Source organism: Capra hircus, chromosome 2 (assembly GCF_001704415.2).
Source record: "Capra hircus breed San Clemente chromosome 2, ASM170441v1, whole genome shotgun sequence".
Taxonomy (NCBI): domain Eukaryota; kingdom Metazoa; phylum Chordata; class Mammalia; order Artiodactyla; family Bovidae; genus Capra; species Capra hircus.
The window spans coordinates 39884759-39902731 of NC_030809.1; the positions used below are offsets into that span (position 1 = coordinate 39884759).

Genomic DNA, 17973 nt, shown 5'->3' on the forward strand with positions numbered 1-17973 from the left:
GGGCGAAAGGGTGTTAGAGTGCGGGGGAGGAGCCGAGCCCGGCGCGTCCCGGGAGCGCCGCCACCGCCCCCAGGAGTCCGCTTGGAGCGCGGAGCCCCCTGCAGGGGAGGAGGCGAGCGGCCGGCGGGCGGGACGCGGCGGCGGGCTCGCACCGTGCAGTCCCGGCAGGGCCAGCGCTGGCTGCTCGCGGTGCTGTGAGGCGGCGGGATCCGCCAGTCGCCTTCCTCTCGCCCAGGTGCAGCCAGGCGCACTCGCCCCTCCGTCCGGCTCCCGGACCCTGGTGGAACGCACGGCCTGTCCCCGCCCTACCCCTGGCCGGATCATGCGGGGGGCCCCGGAGGAGGAGAGGGCGAGTGACCAGTCTGCGGCGACCTCGTTCAGGGGGCGACCCCCTCTCTGAGACGCCCCCACCTGCTGCCATGTGCTGCTTCCTCGGATACTCAGCCTCTCGCCAAACTTTCCCGATGCCAGTCCGTCTCTGAGAAACGCGGAGTGTCCCAGAGACGGGGGACCCAGGCTGGCTGCGGACTGTCTGCTTCTCTCGGGATTCTCGGAGGTGAGAGCCCGCGCCTTCCCCTTCTCCCCATTCTTTTCCCTGTCCTTCAGCCCTTTTCCTGGGGGGCTGAGCGCTGTGACTTCGGGGTGTAGCCTGGCAGGCCCAGGGAAAAGGGAGGCAGGGTGAGGGACGGGGAGTCTGTAGTTGTGTTCCAGGAGGTGGAGGGGAGGGAAAAGATAGAGGTTAATTTAGAGATTTGGAGACCGCTTGAGGGAATTGTACTGTTGACGCCCCTCTAATTGGGAGTGGTTGCCATTTTTCTTCTCCCCCACCCTTTTTTTTTTCTTTTTTTTTAAGAGTTCTTTCCCCAGAATCGGAGCCTAATCGTCCCTCTCCAGCCCTGTCCAGCGAAGAGCTGAGCGCTCCTGCGGAGGCAGCGCCCTCCCGAAACAGTTGGTCTTTGGACGGATTTCTTGAAAAAGAAACCAACAGGTTGCCAGCCCCGGCGCCACACAAGTCCGCGGAGAGGGAAGCTCCGATCCCGGTTTCCTCCTGCCTGAGCTGGCCCCGCGCGGGCTGCGGGAGACGCGGGGAGGGAGGGGGCTATGGCTCGGCCTGACCCGTCCGCGCCGCCTTCGCTGCTGCTGCTGCTCCTGGCGCAGCTGGCGGGCCGGGCGGCCGCCGCCTCCAAGGCCCCGGCGTGCCAGGAGATCACAGTGCCCATGTGCCGCGGCATCGGCTACAACCTGACGCACATGCCCAACCAGTTCAACCACGACACGCAGGACGAGGCGGGCCTGGAGGTGCACCAGTTTTGGCCGCTGGTGGAGATCCACTGCTCTCCGGACCTGCGTTTTTTCCTGTGCTCCATGTACACGCCCATCTGCCTGCCGGACTACCACAAGCCGCTGCCGCCGTGCCGCTCGGTGTGCGAACGCGCCAAGGCCGGCTGCTCGCCGCTCATGCGCCAGTACGGCTTTGCCTGGCCGGAACGCATGAGCTGCGACCGCCTCCCGGTGCTGGGCCGCGACGCCGAGGTCCTGTGCATGGATTACAACCGCAGCGAGGCCACCACGGCTCCCCCCAGGCCCTTCCCTGTCAAGCCCACCCTCTCCAGCCTGCCCGGGTCGCCGGCCTCGGGGAGCGACTGCGCCGCCGGGGGCCCGTCGGTGTGCAAGTGCCGCGAGCCCTTCGTGCCCATTCTGAAGGAGTCACATCCGCTTTACAACAAGGTGCGGACGGGCCAGGTACCCAACTGCGCGGTGCCCTGCTACCAGCCGTCCTTCAGCCCCGACGAGCGCACGTTCGCCACCTTCTGGATCGGCCTGTGGTCTGTGCTGTGCTTCATCTCCACCTCCACCACGGTGGCCACCTTCCTCATAGACATGGAACGCTTCCGCTACCCGGAGCGCCCCATCATTTTCCTGTCAGCGTGCTACCTTTGCGTGTCGCTGGGCTTCCTGGTACGCCTAGTCGTGGGTCATGCCAGCGTCGCCTGCAGCCGCGAGCACAGCCACATCCACTACGAGACTACGGGCCCTGCGCTGTGCACTGTCGTCTTCCTGCTAGTCTACTTCTTCGGCATGGCCAGCTCCATCTGGTGGGTCATCCTATCGCTCACCTGGTTCTTGGCGGCCGGCATGAAGTGGGGCAACGAGGCCATCGCGGGCTATGCGCAGTACTTCCACCTGGCCGCGTGGCTCATCCCCAGCGTCAAGTCCATCACCGCGCTGGCCCTGAGCTCCGTGGACGGGGACCCGGTGGCCGGCATCTGCTACGTGGGGAACCAGAACCTGAACTCGCTGCGTGGCTTCGTGCTGGGGCCGCTGGTGCTCTACCTGCTGGTGGGCACGCTCTTCCTCCTGGCGGGCTTCGTGTCACTCTTCCGCATCCGCAGCGTCATCAAGCAGGGCGGCACCAAGACGGACAAGCTGGAGAAGCTCATGATCCGCATCGGCATCTTCACGCTGCTCTACACAGTGCCCGCCAGCATCGTGGTGGCCTGCTACCTGTATGAACAGCACTATCGCGAGAGCTGGGAGGCCGCGCTCACGTGCGCGTGCCCGGGCCCGGACTCCGGCCAGCCGCGTGCTAAGCCCGAGTACTGGGTGCTCATGCTCAAGTATTTCATGTGCCTCGTGGTGGGCATCACGTCGGGCGTCTGGATTTGGTCCGGCAAGACTGTGGAGTCGTGGCGACGCTTCACCAGCCGCTGCTGCTGCCGTCCGCGGCGGGGCCACAAGAGTGGCGGCGCCACGGCCGCGGGGGACTACGCCGAGGCAAGCGCCGCGCTCACGGGCAGGACCGGGCCCCCCGGCCCCGCCGCCGCCTACCACAAGCAGGTGTCCCTGTCGCACGTGTAGGAGGAGGAGGCCAAGGGACCGGGAGCCGGGCGGGTGTTGAGGGAGCTAGGTGGTTTTTGTTTGGTAGCTTTGCCAAGGTCACTTCCGGTTACCTTCATGGTGCTGACGCCCCCTCCTGGGGCAACTTGGAAAGAGGGGGGAAGGGGCTGTTTCCAGGGGGGCACCTTGTCCCAGGACTTCTCAGAGGGGCTCAGCTGACGTCTGCTCTATCTTCCTGCCTTTTCGAGGGGAACCCTGTTTTTAATTTATATGTCGTTTTCTTAATTTTTAACTTTGTTGCATTTTGGCAACAAAATTTACCTTTTGCTTTGGGGGGCTTTACAATCCTAAGGTTGGCATTATAATGGAGTTCCGCTTGGTTCCGGTTTCTGTGAACTGTGTGGTCTCAATTGGGAAAATGTATTTCCTATACTTGTGTCTTTAAAAATAATGTGAACAGTGAAAGTTTAGGTTGCTGTGACCCGGAAGTTGTCGCGTGGGCTTCTCCAGCTTACTTCTCCTTCCACTGCTTAAAGTGTCCCAGATGCTTTAAGGTGAGCTGCTTGACCCTTTCCCTAACTTAGGGGGACACCCTAAGTCATACTGAGGCGGGGAGCAGAATGGGTTTAGGGCCTCCGGAAAGTGACACGGTTAGGAAGTGTTCAGTTTCTGTGTGCGTCGTAGCTTTGTTTAGCGAGCTTGGGTTTCTTTTCTGTAGTACTTGGAATCATTCTCATTCTTGACAGTGCCAGCTTTGCTTGAATGACTTAGAGGTAGCATTGAAAGTGTCCAGAATAAATGTTTGGAATAGTGCTAACCTAAGGGATGGCGATTGGTTGAACTTCAATACTAGACTGTTAAGATGGCAGCTTTGTGCTGGAGGAGTGGGTGGTTCTTAATAGACTCCAGTGATCTTACTTTAAAAAAAAAAAAAACAAACGTGTTATATTTTGGTAAAAAATGAACCCACTTCCTTCTTCTGAGAGTACTTAGTGATAGAGCTGAAGGGGGCTCCTTTTTACATTTAAGGACTAAACTGGATATACCTCCTGTAATTAAGTAAATTTCCAGCACTTCTCTTATCTGCTCCACCCCCTTCCCACCTCCTTTATCATGTTAAACAGTCCTTTTGCTTTTCTTATTCCTCCTCTCCTGGGGAGCTGTGATTAGAAACCACACCCATCCTTGAATGAGGTGCTTGAAAGGGGGGTGGGGTGGGAGGGAGGCTACCTGTGAACAAACATTGGCCCGCAAGGAGGGAAAATGAATGTCCCTGGACTTTGGACTAGATTACAGCCAGATATTTCAAAAGCAGCGAGACACTGCTCTCTGCAGCCTCTGACAACAAATGAGACCATAACACACTTGCTTAAGCTTTTGATACGTGGATCAGTGTAGCAAAAGGAAAGCTGTTTTCCCCACCCCACCTCAATATATTTTTCTTTTCCTCCTCTTCTGAGAAAGCCTGTATATTGGTGAGCACACCCTCACACACTTTACCGTTAGAGAATTCTGTTTGCTTTTCTAATCTGTTGAACCATTCCCTCATTCATATATGAAAGCCTGTGTATTGTTGAATACACACGTACACATGCTACACACACACACACTTTACTGTTAAAAATGCTGTTTGCTTTCCTAATCTGTTTAACCGTTCATTCATTCAAGAAGAGTGTGAGGCTACAGCTGGGGAAGGGAGTGACAGTGCATTTTCCAGTAAAATACTTGGGACTAAATTTAAGAAGCTAAAATAGCAAATGCAATTAAAATTTGGGAAGGCCTCTCTAGAAAAATGACAAGTATAAAGATTTGCACTTCATTTATACCAAAGTTGGAAAAGTAAGATTTAAGCCCAGGTCAGGTTTTACCTTATGGATATTAAGTAAAGAAGTGTATATTTTCCACTGTGGATTTAAGTGCTATGCTGGTGGAAAGAAGCATGATGTTAACAGTTTTCATGAACTTTCGAAGGTTGTTCATGTTTATAAAAATGTACTGCTCTTACACACTCATCTAAATCAAAATTAAATTTCAGTGTATTTGACAAAACCTGGTACACCAAGCTACAGAACTTTTTGCACATCTAATTCCTCTATTTATTCTGCAGCTTCTTAGAACCTTGAAATAGATGCCCTGCCTGAGGGCCAGTTCCTCTCCTGTTTTTCAAATGAGGACCTTTTCTGATCACCTTGACCTCTTCCCAGAAAGTACATAGATTATTCTGCTGCCTTCAGTCATTGTGTCTAATTTGGGTTGTTCCTCTTTCTCTTTTTTTTTTTTTGTGGAAGAGTGTAAAGATGATGCAGAATTTATCTAAAAGTTGTGAGAGGATGTGGTTGAAGTGATTTAATTCTTACTTTTAAAACAGTTATTTTTTTTATTTTGGCAACATACCAAACCTAAAAAGAACAACCAATTTACTTAAAAAAAAAAAAATTTAAGACAGTTAAGAGAAAGGATACTAAGGCAAAGAGCAATAATAGAGGTGATGCATTTGAGGTTTTTTAGGTTCATCCCAGTTCTTAGCGTTGCCTGTTTTCAGTCTCTCTCTCACCCCTGCTCTCCCTTCCCTCAAAGATTAAGCCCACCTGCTTCCTGAAGTCTTGCATTAACCACCCCTCCCCCTACCCAGGCGGAGAAACACGTCTATTTATGTTCACCCCGTTTCCATTCCATACTCGATTTTCTCCTGATTTTTATTTTCATTAGGCAGACAATCCATACTCATGAAAACAATTATAAAAGGAAAGGTTGTGAGGTAGTTTAGCAACTTCTTTACAGCTAGCTCTGATTTTAATGAGGATTTAAGGCCCAGTTTAGTCTCATTCATATACAGCTTTTGGGCTGTCCCTTTCATGGTTAAATTTTAAGCAGTGTCTCTCATCATAGATAGGAGGGTAAAGATTTAGAAGGAACTAATATGTGACCTGTCCGTGGATCAGTTGACGGGAGACTTAGGAAGTCTTTTTAATATGTATGAGTAACCTCACATTCTGAAGCTGTCCAAATTGACTGGAAGAAAGTTCTCTTGGTGCCTTATTGGTTTATCCTTGCAAACCTTTGTCATTTTCTTGCGGTCGTTTCCAACGACGGGCCCATGTGTGTGTTGTGTGTCACGTGCGCATGTACAGGCTTAAATAATGTGCCAACAGCACTGTTTCCAAGTTGGTATTCATTAGGCCCTTTCCTCCTGGGTTAGGGCTGCACTAATCCTGACACCGGCTGCCAGGAGAAAACCTCATGGATCCCACACCAAACCTTAATAACAGCATTCGTGACCTGCAGTCTTAAGTACAGAATGGGAACCCCAGAGCTAGGAAATGTAGTTGTATATTTTAATGAACTGCCACCTCTGCTAAAGAGGCTTCTTTCACTTTTGTGCTCTACAGAAAGACCAAGGGGAGTAGGAGGGACAAAGCTTTGAATAACTGCTTTCTAACACCGAGTGGGGCCAACAGGACAGAGACCATCACAAATCTAGGCAGGTGTGAGGTGCAGTGGCTGAGAATTGCCTGCTCCCTCTGCGTGCCCTTTCTTGCCTCCAAAGTCCAATCAAGTGATCCTGGGAAAGAAATCTGCCTGGGTTGAGGAGGGTGGTTCTGAAAGAAAAAGCTACCAAGACATGAAAGCAGGGTGAAGGGTAGGCAGGATGAAAGTAACTAAGTAACCTGACTCAGAACTCTCAAAAGCTTCTAGCAGCTTGACGACAATTACAGGATTTATTTCAGCCAGGATAATGTCTGCGGTACATCATTTGAAGACAATATTACTTCATGTTGTTACAAACTGTATGTATAGTATGTATGTGTTGTGGGTGTATATAAATAATATATATTATATATATGGGAGATTTAGTGACTTTTGATACGGGTTTGGTGCAGGTGAATATATTACTGAGCCAAATGAGGCACATACCGAGTCAGTAGTTCAAGCCCAGGGCATTCACTACTTTTTCTGATTTCCAAATATGTGTATTGCCTGTCCCATGAGGTATTATCGATGTCATGTCAAATCCGGAGCTCATAAAGCAACGCCAGTGGTATTTTATTTGTAGACAATCAACTCAAATCTATAAATTATTACTGGCAGATGATTATAATTCTGAATCTCTTAACACTAACAAAAGGAAACCCAGAGCATCTTGATAAGAAGTTTTTTGTTTTTGTTTTGTTCCTGGAAGTCAGTAGAACAGCAGTTGTATGTGGTCATGTTAGTTTCAAGGTACTTAATTTGCTGACACTATTTCAGAAAAAAAATCTGTATGTATTATATTTGTGGGAAGCTAAAATAATGGTTTGAGATTTTTATCAAATATGGAGAGTAGTTATTTATGAAAAACAAAGAAATGTCTATTTTTGTTTCTTTGTTCCCAATTAATGTAGATAAATTTTAAAGTGCATTAAAGCAATGGTAAAGTAAATAAAAAGATGCTATACAAGTATTTTTCTCCTCATGCTTTTACAAAGAGACGCACTGCTTTCTAAGTGATTCCCTGGAGTAGGAAATGGCAAAGCACTCCAGTATTCTTGCCTGAAAAATTCCAACGACAGAGGAGCCTGGTGGGCTGCAGTCCACGGCATCTCACAGAGTTGTACATGAATGAGCATGTGCTGGCTGAAGGTGCTATGTGGATTCTAATTATCAGATTTCTCAGATATGAGTGGCAGCCTTTTTATTGATAATAAAATCAAGCAAATTCCAATCACAGAAGCAGAACTAATGAAAACATGTTTTACTTGAAGATACTTCTTAGGTTTCTCCTGCCAATCCTGTGATTGTTTTATGATTCACTTGAAGAAATGAAGGGAAATACACAAGAACAGAGACACTGCCTGACATTGTGTTCTGTTTTGTCAGCTCTGTCTAGACTCTGCTGAAGCAATTTGGATGGAAGTGGTGCTGTTCCGTGTGCCTGCTTGGCAGTCATGAACTCCCCAAACTTTATCATTAGATTTACAACTTGGTATTCAGGCTTCCCACGTGGCTCAGGCGGTAAAGTATCTGCTTGCAATGCTGGAGACCTGGGTTCAATCCCTGGGTCTGGAAGATCCCCTGGAGAAGGAAATGGCAACCTACTCCAGTATTCTTGCCTGGAGAATTCCGTGGACAGAGGGGCCTTGCGGGCTGTAGTCCATAGAGCTGGACTATAGAGTCACAAAGTCACACTCTTTGGACTCCATAGAGTCACAAAGAGTTGGACATGACTGAGCAACTAACACTTTCATTAAGGTCTAAACACCAGTCAGGGAGCCCAGATAAGCAGATATATATTCTCCCTCTGTATTTGTGGAGAATTGGTTCCAGGAACTTTCCCTGCCGCAAATACCAAAATCCATAGATGCTCAAGTCCTTTATATAAAATGGTGCAATATTTCCATATAACCTACACACAGCTCTTCCGTCTTCCCATATCCTTTAAATCATGTCTAGATTACTTCTAATACCTAATACAAATCCTCGGTAAGGCGCTGTTTTAAGTATAACGCAAACGGTTGGTGGTATGCAGCAAATTAAAGTTTTGTTTTTCGGAACTTTCTGATATTTTTTCCCCCAAGTATTTCCAACCCATGGTTGATTGAATCCACTGATCAGAACCTGTGGATACAGAGGACCTATTATAAGTTGATTTTAAAGTTGCCACTTCCTGACAGTATGGACAGATGCTTAGCAAACCTGAGAGAATGTAGTGTCAAAGTGAGTAAGATGAGCATTGTTAGATTGGTACACATTAGGGCATTTGAGAGAATAGGAAATACAGCAGTTGAGCTGGATCTGGGTAGAAAAGCCACTGTGCCTTCCCTGTACAGGTCTCTGTAGCTGACACATCTTCCTGATGCTTTCTCATTGCTTCTTCCCCACCAGTAGAAAAGGGGCCTGTTAGGTGGCCAGAGAAATAGGTCATAATGCTTTTTTAGTGGTTTAGTTGCAGAGCTCTTTAATTGGTCACGTCCAACAGAATGAGAGGCAGTAGAATTGTGCTATGCATAGATTTGGGAGCTAGACTGACAAGGGACTCAAATTCCAGCTCCATCGATCATGGGCTGCTTGATCTTAGACAGATTATACTTAACCTTTTAGTACTTTCATCTTAGTACTTTCTCATCTGTGAAAGGGGGATAATGATAGTATTTATAGAGTTGAGAGGATCTGAAGGATTAAACCAGGTTAAGGTAAGTATCAATAAAAGGAGGAGGAAGCAGCCATTCAGGCATGGGATGGAAGAGAAAGACTAGTTTTCAAGTTTGGGTCTGTGTAAGAATCATTGGGGGTTCCTATTTGAAATGTAGATTTCCTGGCTTCGCTCCAGAAATTGAGATTCATTTAGTCTAGGGTCCAGGAAGTGGGTCTTTTTGTTTGCTTGTTTTTAGTAGAATTATTTTAGATTTACAGAGAAGTTGTGCAAATATATACATCTTGCCCTAATATGAACATATTATCATAGCACTTTTGTTAAACTTAAGATTATCATATTAACTCCAGACTTCATTTGGATCTCACCAGATTTTCCAGTTTCTTTATCTCTTCCAGGATTCTATTCATTTCTTACAGGCTTTCAGCCCATGAGAGGCAGATGGTTTAGGGACCACATCTTGTGAAATACTAGTACACGTAAAGGACCAAGCAAGGTCAAATTGCCCTATCCTCATGTTGGGAAGATGAATGCAATTTTGAAGCAGAATAAATTGGTGAGGGGAGGGGATGGGGGTGGATATAAGTTTGATTTTAAGAGTTGGGATGGAATTGCCTCCGTTGGATGAGGGGGGTTACCTTAAGAGTGAGGCATCTGTTCCTAATAGATGGGAAACAAGTTGTGGGGTTTGGAATGTGGGGTTGCTGCTTAGCCTGAGGAGATACATCTAGAATTGTGGGCAGGTCAGGGGACTGAGTGCAGCAAATGGGGAACAAGTACCTTGAGGAGGGCCCAAGTAGTTGATTAAAGGGGATCTCGGGACAGTTAGTCTGTGAGCCATGTAAATCCTGTATTTCTTGGAACCTGCTGATAAGGCTTTGGAAATGGATCATAGTAGTAACCAGCATCAAGCACTGCCACATTGAGCACTAGCAGAAAGTCAGAGGGTGAAGCTGAGATGATCCTCTTGAGAGAGGCCAGTGGGAGGTGACCAAACACTGAATCTCTCTCTGCCTTTGGAAGAGTCAGTTCCCACAGTGAGGAAATATAGGGCCACTGTCTGGGGAGCCAGAAGTAAAGGTTGGAAATGAGAATGCTAGGATGAAGGAATAGATGTTTTAAGAGAAAGTCAGAACAATCCGAGTAGATATGGACACTTTCTTGAGGACCTTAGGTTCTGAGGCTGTCACTGAATTTTTCTAATATTCAAATTACTAGCTCCCTTCACATTTACAATAGTCACCTAACCTGGGCCTTTTTTAAAGAATGTTAACCACTTTTCATTTGACTCTGGATTCCTCTTAATTTCTATTTCACTTTCCTAGTTCTTTCTGCATCCTAGAGATCCTAAACCACAAACTGGTATTCTTAAAATTTGTTTCACATTAAGTAAATGTTCTCTCATCTGCCAAACCCATTTAGACTAGTGTAAATTGCCTCAGAAATCACAGACTGCACTTGTGTACAAGGGACCAGACTTTGCTGCAGCGCTGCTAGATTTTTATTTTTCCTGGCAGTGTCAGGCTGGCCAGGTTGATAAGTGGCTAACAGTTAAGATTTTAGGTGATCTAATCCTTGATAGATGCTAGGTATAACCTACAGATTCTGCATAGAAACTAGTACTTGCCTGAGAGAGGCTATGCCAGCTGTCAAGTGCTTTACCAAGTAGCTCTGTACTCAAAGACTACAGCTTCTGGGTGAGGAACAGTCCTAGTCATTTACATGTGGTTAGAAGGCTTGTGTGATGAAAGAGTTCAGGTAACCTACATGCTGTAGGTACACACTTCCAAAAACATTGCATAACCTAAAATATAGAGTGAATCATTTTCCAGTAAATACTGACTTCAGCACTTTAAAAAAAATCAAGTAATGGTATATTTTATAGAATGGGAAAACTAACAAATGAAACGAGCTGTTATAAAACCAGGATTTAGTAATGTTGAATTTCAGTAATGGGCATACAGGGTACTTTAGGAGTAGATGTAATAGAATAGGGTCATGATAGATACAGGATGGAAAAAACTCAGAAAACACTGGGCCCTAAGTTGTCTTAGGGTGAACCACGTGAATTTAATGTAGAAAAATGACAATTTCATTTGGGTCAAACAGAGATTTGAAACCTTTTGTCTTTTCCTTATAAAGTTCAGTTCAGAGTATTCCAGTTAAAATTGCAGTCAGTATATTCCAAAAACTAAAAATGAAAATAAATTTGAGTTGAGATTTTCTTTTATAGTCTTAGTACTTTAGGGAATAAACCCTTCCTGGGTATGGAATCTCAAAACTACCCTATTGCCCCTACTAGGAACTAGTTTCCATGCCCTATAGTATTTATGAGAACCTACTTTCAGTGATGTTTAAATCTTTTAAGTTTTCCCCATTTATCAAAATGGCTGTTATTGTCTCTAGAATTAACACTGAAAGAGCAATTTTTAGTGATTCTACTAACTTGTCTTGAAGCTACAGTCGTGTCCAAGCAGTGTACCCCAACTTTTTTTTAACCTTTGACCACTCAAGCTATGTCAGCATTTCTGCTTAGTAACTGGCATATTACACAGCACAAACTATCTTAGTAACAATGATTTGCAATAGTTTTCCTCCTCCTGCACTAATTCAGATCATTTCTCCTAATCAACAGCTTATCAAGAATAAAGTTAAAAGATCTGACCTTAGGTAGTGAATTAAGGTGGATGAAAACACAGCAATACTATCAGGAGTGATGGAATATTGTTCGAGTGCGGTGACTAGGGTCTTAAAGAAACCTTATGGTGATTTGGTATATTACATGGCTTGTTTAAAAGTCACCCTCTTTATAACTGCAATTCTACTTCCTCTTCTTCCATTTTCTTTCCTGTTCAATGGCTTGAAAATCCTCAAATAACTCATGTTCTGATTCAACAGTATTTCTGTAATTCCTTTCTTTCTGTGTTTTACCTTTTATCTTCCAATGTGCTTTTTCCTTCTGGTACAATAACACACAATTCCAAAGTGCCATCTAATGCACTATACCACTGAGCACTACAGCCAGTGGTTTTAAGTGTACTAAATTATCTTCTGGTTGAAAAGAACATAAGCCAAAGGAATAAATGCCTACCTCTTAACTAAAGGCAACGGTCAAAACAACTTTTGAATGATCAGTCGGAAAATGCTTTAAGGCCTATCAGAGCTGATTGAAAACATTTGAGCTAGGCAGAACCATAATATGTTAGCAGTGAGAAGTTACACAGCAGCCATGTATTTTAATTAAAATAGAGTTTATTAGCTTTTCTTTTAATATAAACATGAGGAAGAAAAACCACATAAGTTGTAGCATTCTTTTCAAAATAAAACTGCAATCAATACTTGAATCTCCAAGCTCCATAAACAGTATTTTTTGAGGTGGTAGATTGTAATATTTTATATCCATTATTTATCATTTATGTCTCTGTCCTTTAAAAATGATGGAACCTGTGGCACTCAATATAATGCAAAGCCTTGCTATAAAGAGAGAAAGTATTTCTGGCCCAGAAATGCTTTGTTTACAGGCAAAATTCCTAGGATTACATTTGAGAAGGTGGGAGGAGAAAGATTTTACATAGCTGAGAACACTTTTTTTTTTTTTTTTAATGTTTCAAGTTTAGGTGACATCATTACCAATTTCCTAAAAGACTGATTACTGGACCTCCCTGTCTTTTAATGGGCTTCCTGGTGGCTAAGTGGTACCCTGTGTTTTAAACAGCCTGAGGTAAGGGTTCCTAAGATTTATCTTTCCTCAAGTAACAGAACACACCTACAGCCAGGTCAACACACAGCATAGAAACGCTGTTTCACATCACTCACTTTCCTATCACTACTATTAGGGTCCAATTCCTTCCAATTTATTACAGGAGAATTAATGCTACTGTTCATAATTCCTTTACCAAACCTAGAAAAAAGAAACTTAGGTGCTCAAGCAGAGAAACAGCCCAGCCAGGCAAAGGACTATTTTAAAAAGAGGCGGCCAGGTCTATAAAGATACAAGATATCCTCCTGAAGTCTCTGTGCAATTTGAAGCTCTGATACTTGTAGAAGTATAAATGCTACAAACTTATAAAACATCACCTGAGAGTTTACTTGAATTTCTTCTAAATTCATTAAGTTTTGTAAATTTTAAACATTAAGCTCAATTTTAATTTTTTGTTTCAGCCCATTGTTTGCCATCTTCAAGAGGGGCTGAAACAAAAAATTAAAATCAAAAGCTTAACATCTAAGATTTACAGAATTAAATGAGTTTAGAAGAAATTCAAGTACACTTTCAAGTGATGTTTTGTGTCTGTAGCATTTATACTTCTGCAGCAGTGTCTTGGAGTGTCCAAGCACACTGTATTAAAGCTTAAAATTGCACCAAGACTTTTGGGACACCTTCTATTTCACTATCTGCTTATTCCTGGGCTAACAGGTTGGCTGGAATTATGAAAATATCCTTTAATACAAGTATTTAACAAAGAGGAAAATCATCAGAAAATGAGAAGCACCATTAGAGTTAAGAAATGCAGCACGGACCCAATAGATGTAGGTAACAACATACTTTCTGCTTATGATCCCAAACATGCTAATATGCTAATAAGTAGTGCTTGCAAAAAATCTGAATGACAAGTGTTATTCAGCAGCTTTTTGGTTTAAACTGATTGCCAAAAATGACTAGCAGCTTCAATGAAATAGTAGGGAGGAAGAATCCTTCAAAACCTAACAATGCTACAACAGTCTGTTCCTAAGTGGCTTTATGAGTTGTTAGGAGTCCCATGTTTGAATAGTAATACTGCATTGATTCTAAAGGAATATGCAGCAATATGGGCAAGAAAAATAGGAAAAAGTAAAAGTTCTATAGTTAGTGTCTTTAAAGTCTAAAAATTTAAACTATTAAAAAAAACCCTCACATAGTTCACAGTTATCGGCCTACATAGTAAGCAAATATCTGTGGGTGGGTTGGGAGCTTTTAGCTTTGGAGTGGTTTTTGTAACTCTGTTTACATTAAAAAGGACAGAAGAGTGTGTTGCATTGACAAGGTCCAGTTTTTTCCTATGACCATAATCTTTGCTGTCCGTGAGTCTCTTGAATTCAGTGTCTTTCTGTTAGGTGAAAATACTAACTTTGCTGGTTTCTGAGTAGGAGAGGTGGTATTTCTCCAGTCATTGTTACAAGGGGTTCATGATGTTACAACCCCTCACCTCTCTCTGTTTATGAGAGGATGGCGTTGGAGCGCTGAATACCAATGAAATTATCAGCGCTGAAAGACCTTCTCACAGCAACTCTGCATAAGTCTTTGTATTTGTCTTCACACAATCTGGAGATGGCCTAAAAAAGTCAATCAGATAGAACATAGGTATAATTAGGGGGAAAAAAAGCTCCAACCTTAAAAATAGAAAGCATCATTGATAAACCACACATCTGCATTCATTCAGGCTCACAGTTACTGCTACTCTGGATAGCTGGTATCTACACTGCTGATTCCCTAAGGTAATATCCTTGAAGGGCTATGATGAGATTGCTGGGGCAGGGAGGAACTTACTTAAAAACTGCGTTTCCAAAATAGGCCCCATCTAACAGCAATATGATGTTACCTGTATACTAGATCCTTAAACATAATGAACACACCTGAGCAAAATCAGTGTTTACCCAGCTATTCCAACTTCTATTCAGTCTTCATTACTTACTACACACTCTAAGAAAATTTTAATGAGGTAGGTGTGTGTTGAAGGCAAGAAAGGTCTGGTGATGAAGCACTACAAGGTGCTATTTCACATGCAGGTAAATTACCATGGAAAAACATCTTATTCTAAAGTACCAAGGTACCAGAAAAAGTGTCAGTTTTATATGTATTCATTTCAGTTTGCTGTATACCCACCAGAAATCACAAGCTACTTCAAACTACTCTTCAAATCACCACTACAAGTTACTTCATCCCATGTATGTTACCATTTCCATTAAAAACCCATGTACTTTCTACATCCAGTTTCTGAACCCACATTGTAATTTCCAAGTACAGGTCTTGCAGGTTAGCCACTGATGCTTCTGGTCTAATAAACTCATGGGACTGAACTGTGACACACACACACACAGACACACACACACACACACACACAGCAAGCTAAGACAGTTAAGAGTGGTAAGTAGATTATCAATGTACATATGATTTAGGGATACAATTATAAAGAAATTATGCCTGTATGGCTATATGTAAATGCCTGTTATGGTTATATGTAAATGAAAGTTAAGTCGCTCAGTCATGTCTGACTCTTTGCAACCCCGTGGACTGTAGCCCACCAGGCTTCTCCGTCCATGGGATTCTCCAGGCAAGACTACTGGAGTGGGTTGCCATTCCCTTCTCCAGTAAGTGTGGAGATTCAAATGGAAAACCATTAAGAACAGATTAAATCTGATTTAAAACATTCTGAATTATGGTTCCAGAAGAGAATATCTAATTTTTTTTTTTTTAATAATGTGAGATCCCTAACCCATAAAAGACACAGGGAATAAGATGCCAACGGGTTAATAAGCTCTTCAAACTGTTAATTTAACAGCTGTTCCTTTTAATAGTCACTGCTTAGTGTAAGTTAGCCACAGATGCTGGCTTTGGTGGCTGACAGAAAACCCAGTTAGTGATGCCACAGTCTTACCTCTAGGTTCTGTGCTCGCTCTTTGCTAAGAGGAGCAAATAGAAAATTCAGGTTGTTGTCATCTGCTAAGGAGCGAAGGTCAAAGTAGTATTTGGCATAAACACTGGCGGGAACATTAATATTAAACTGAAGGAGCTCCAGAAAGTGCCTTTCCATCTCATTCCTGGGGGAGGAGGACAAGACAAAACCAACATAGGACAATTTTAGTCAACTGGGCTATCTCCAGAAACCCCATTCTGAGCCACTACAACAGCTCTAAATACTGTTTTGAAACAAATAATGGCTCCCCAGCTGGATTAATACACTAATGTTCAAACAAGGTACAGCTATTTGTGGTTCTTTCTGCGTCCTGGCACTCTGAGTTTGGGACAAGGGGGGAGAGGTTACGGCCCTCTTATGCACCCGTGCTGCTGACTCGGGGGCTCATTCTTCAGAGTTCCATTAGTGCAGCCGTGCATTCATGCTCCACGCTCACTCACAAGGCCCCGCTATAGTCATCAGATGAAAGGAATGATGTATGCTGTTTATTAGCTCTGGAGAACTTGCAGACATTTTCACCGGGCCGATAACAGGAAGGGGCTTATTGAAGTAGAGACACGCCAACAAAAGGAGTAAGCACATCACCACGGCAACAAATGGAGCCATGGAGAGCCACTGCTATTATCTCTGAAGGGAGAAGACTCTTGAGGCAACAAGGATTCATCTCAGATAAATAAATAAATAAGCTACGCTCGATGGGAAAGGGAATCCCCTCCCCCTGCCCCAGTGCAGGGGACTGTGGCAAAGGGCAGAATGCAAGTTTCTGTTCCTCTTAACTCCAGTAGGATGAGAAGGTGTTCCTGGGATAGGATGGGATACACTTTTTAAGCTATGGGAGGCAGCAGGATTAAGGGTAGACGTCTTGGCTAGATTAAATGCACTTGAGCATATGACCTCTGATGGAGCAGTTTCCCCTGTGCTCCATCGGTCGCCCCTGGCTAGGACAGAAAGTGCATATGCACGCAGGGGGCGAATTCAATGAAGTGGGAAAGTAGGGTGCTGGGAGCCAGGTCTTTGCTATGGGACCATACACAGTCATTTGCTTGTCTAATATTTAAGTAAAGAAAATCGGAGTAAGTCTTACCACTTTCACAGCAATCACTTTAAAGAGTTAATTACATAAAAATGATAAATACCCAGACAAATGAGAGTGACTTATTTTTCAATATATTTGTTTCCTGGTTTTAAAGTGTTAATGTTTTATCCATTGGATAAGTCATCAAATGCTTGATGTTCTCCTGTGTGGACAGCAGAGTGTGAGCAGAAAAGAGGTTTCTCATTTGTTGAACTTTAAACCTAACTGAACCTACCTCCAAAATTAATTTCCTGTTCATATGGCCATAAGCCTATAGAAATGTAAATCAGATAATGTTTTGATAATCAGCTAATCAGGACTTAATTTACTACAGGAATAAATGCACTTCACTACCCCTTTTATATTCTCTTCCACTAATACATTTTAATTGTGTGGAAATACAGTACTTCATAGGATTAACATGTCTATTAACAGCTTTACTTACTGAAAAGCATTAGGCCTACAGAATGCGCATCTTCTGCGGTTTTGGTTGTTGTTTAAATGACTAGATGACTGAAGAGCATGCCATTTATAGGCACAGCAAATTTTCTCAACAGCAGCTGCTCAGTTTTACTTATTCTTTTGAAGGGAAATATATTCAAACAAGATACATGGATGTTAGAAAACTTTTAAGGAAAAGCTGATAGATGCCAATTTTTCAATTTAGACTCAAAATGAGACCATTACAAACAGCAGCCAACAGCAGGGGGATGAGACAAATGTGACTTGCACACTTGGTTGTAATGCTTTCCAGTTTCCAAAGATCATAAACAAAAGCAGCCTATTATGAACACAGCTCCTGGTGATTCTGTTTTACACAGAAAAGTGCTGTTTACAATTAGCTTCTTCCTGTAGCTAGACATTGCCATCAGTGCTATTGGGCTCACAGCTATGAACACCCACACGCTTCCCTGCATGTTCTCTGATGCTGTAATTGGACCCAGAGCCCCCATGCTTAGTTGTAGGTTCTGAGAAAATTTCAGCTGCCATCATGGCAGGCCTGGTGCTTATGATTACACATTCTCCTTCCTTCAAGGAACCAGTTTAAAGATGGATGATAGTGGTGCTCAATGTCACTTTAGTTTCTACAACTTCCATAAGTACTTCTACTCATCTCGAATTATCTGCCATAATACTAAGGTGGCTACCAGCAACATCACCATGACACTTTTTATCACCGAAGTGGACATTTTCACTAAAAGTCACTTTGACAGCTACCAACAATCACTGGTCCCTTCTCTTAGTCACAAGCTTATTTG

At 43.9% G+C, this 17973-nt stretch overlaps 2 protein-coding genes across 3 annotated transcripts in view; one reads left to right on the forward strand and one right to left on the reverse strand.

Annotated features, from left to right (window-relative positions):
* FZD5 (frizzled class receptor 5) lies at positions 438 to 7279 on the forward strand. Its single transcript, XM_018060254.1, has 2 exons — positions 438 to 556; positions 854 to 7279. The coding sequence occupies exon 2, from the start codon at positions 1102 to 1104 to the stop codon at positions 2857 to 2859; it is 1758 nt and encodes a 585-aa protein (XP_017915743.1). The 5' UTR covers positions 438 to 556; positions 854 to 1101; the 3' UTR covers positions 2860 to 7279.
* Positions 10294 to 17973, reverse strand: part of CCNYL1 (cyclin Y like 1) — a 37543-nt gene continuing 29863 nt past the window's right edge. For both annotated transcript variants that reach the window (XM_018060270.1, XM_018060260.1), the window contains 2 exons: positions 15601 to 15763; positions 10294 to 14278 (listed from right to left, as the gene is read on the reverse strand). In XM_018060270.1, the coding sequence (XP_017915759.1) occupies positions 14162 to 14278; positions 15601 to 15763 (280 nt within the window). In that variant the 3' untranslated portion in view covers positions 10294 to 14161. The remainder of the gene's footprint in view (positions 14279 to 15600; positions 15764 to 17973) is intronic.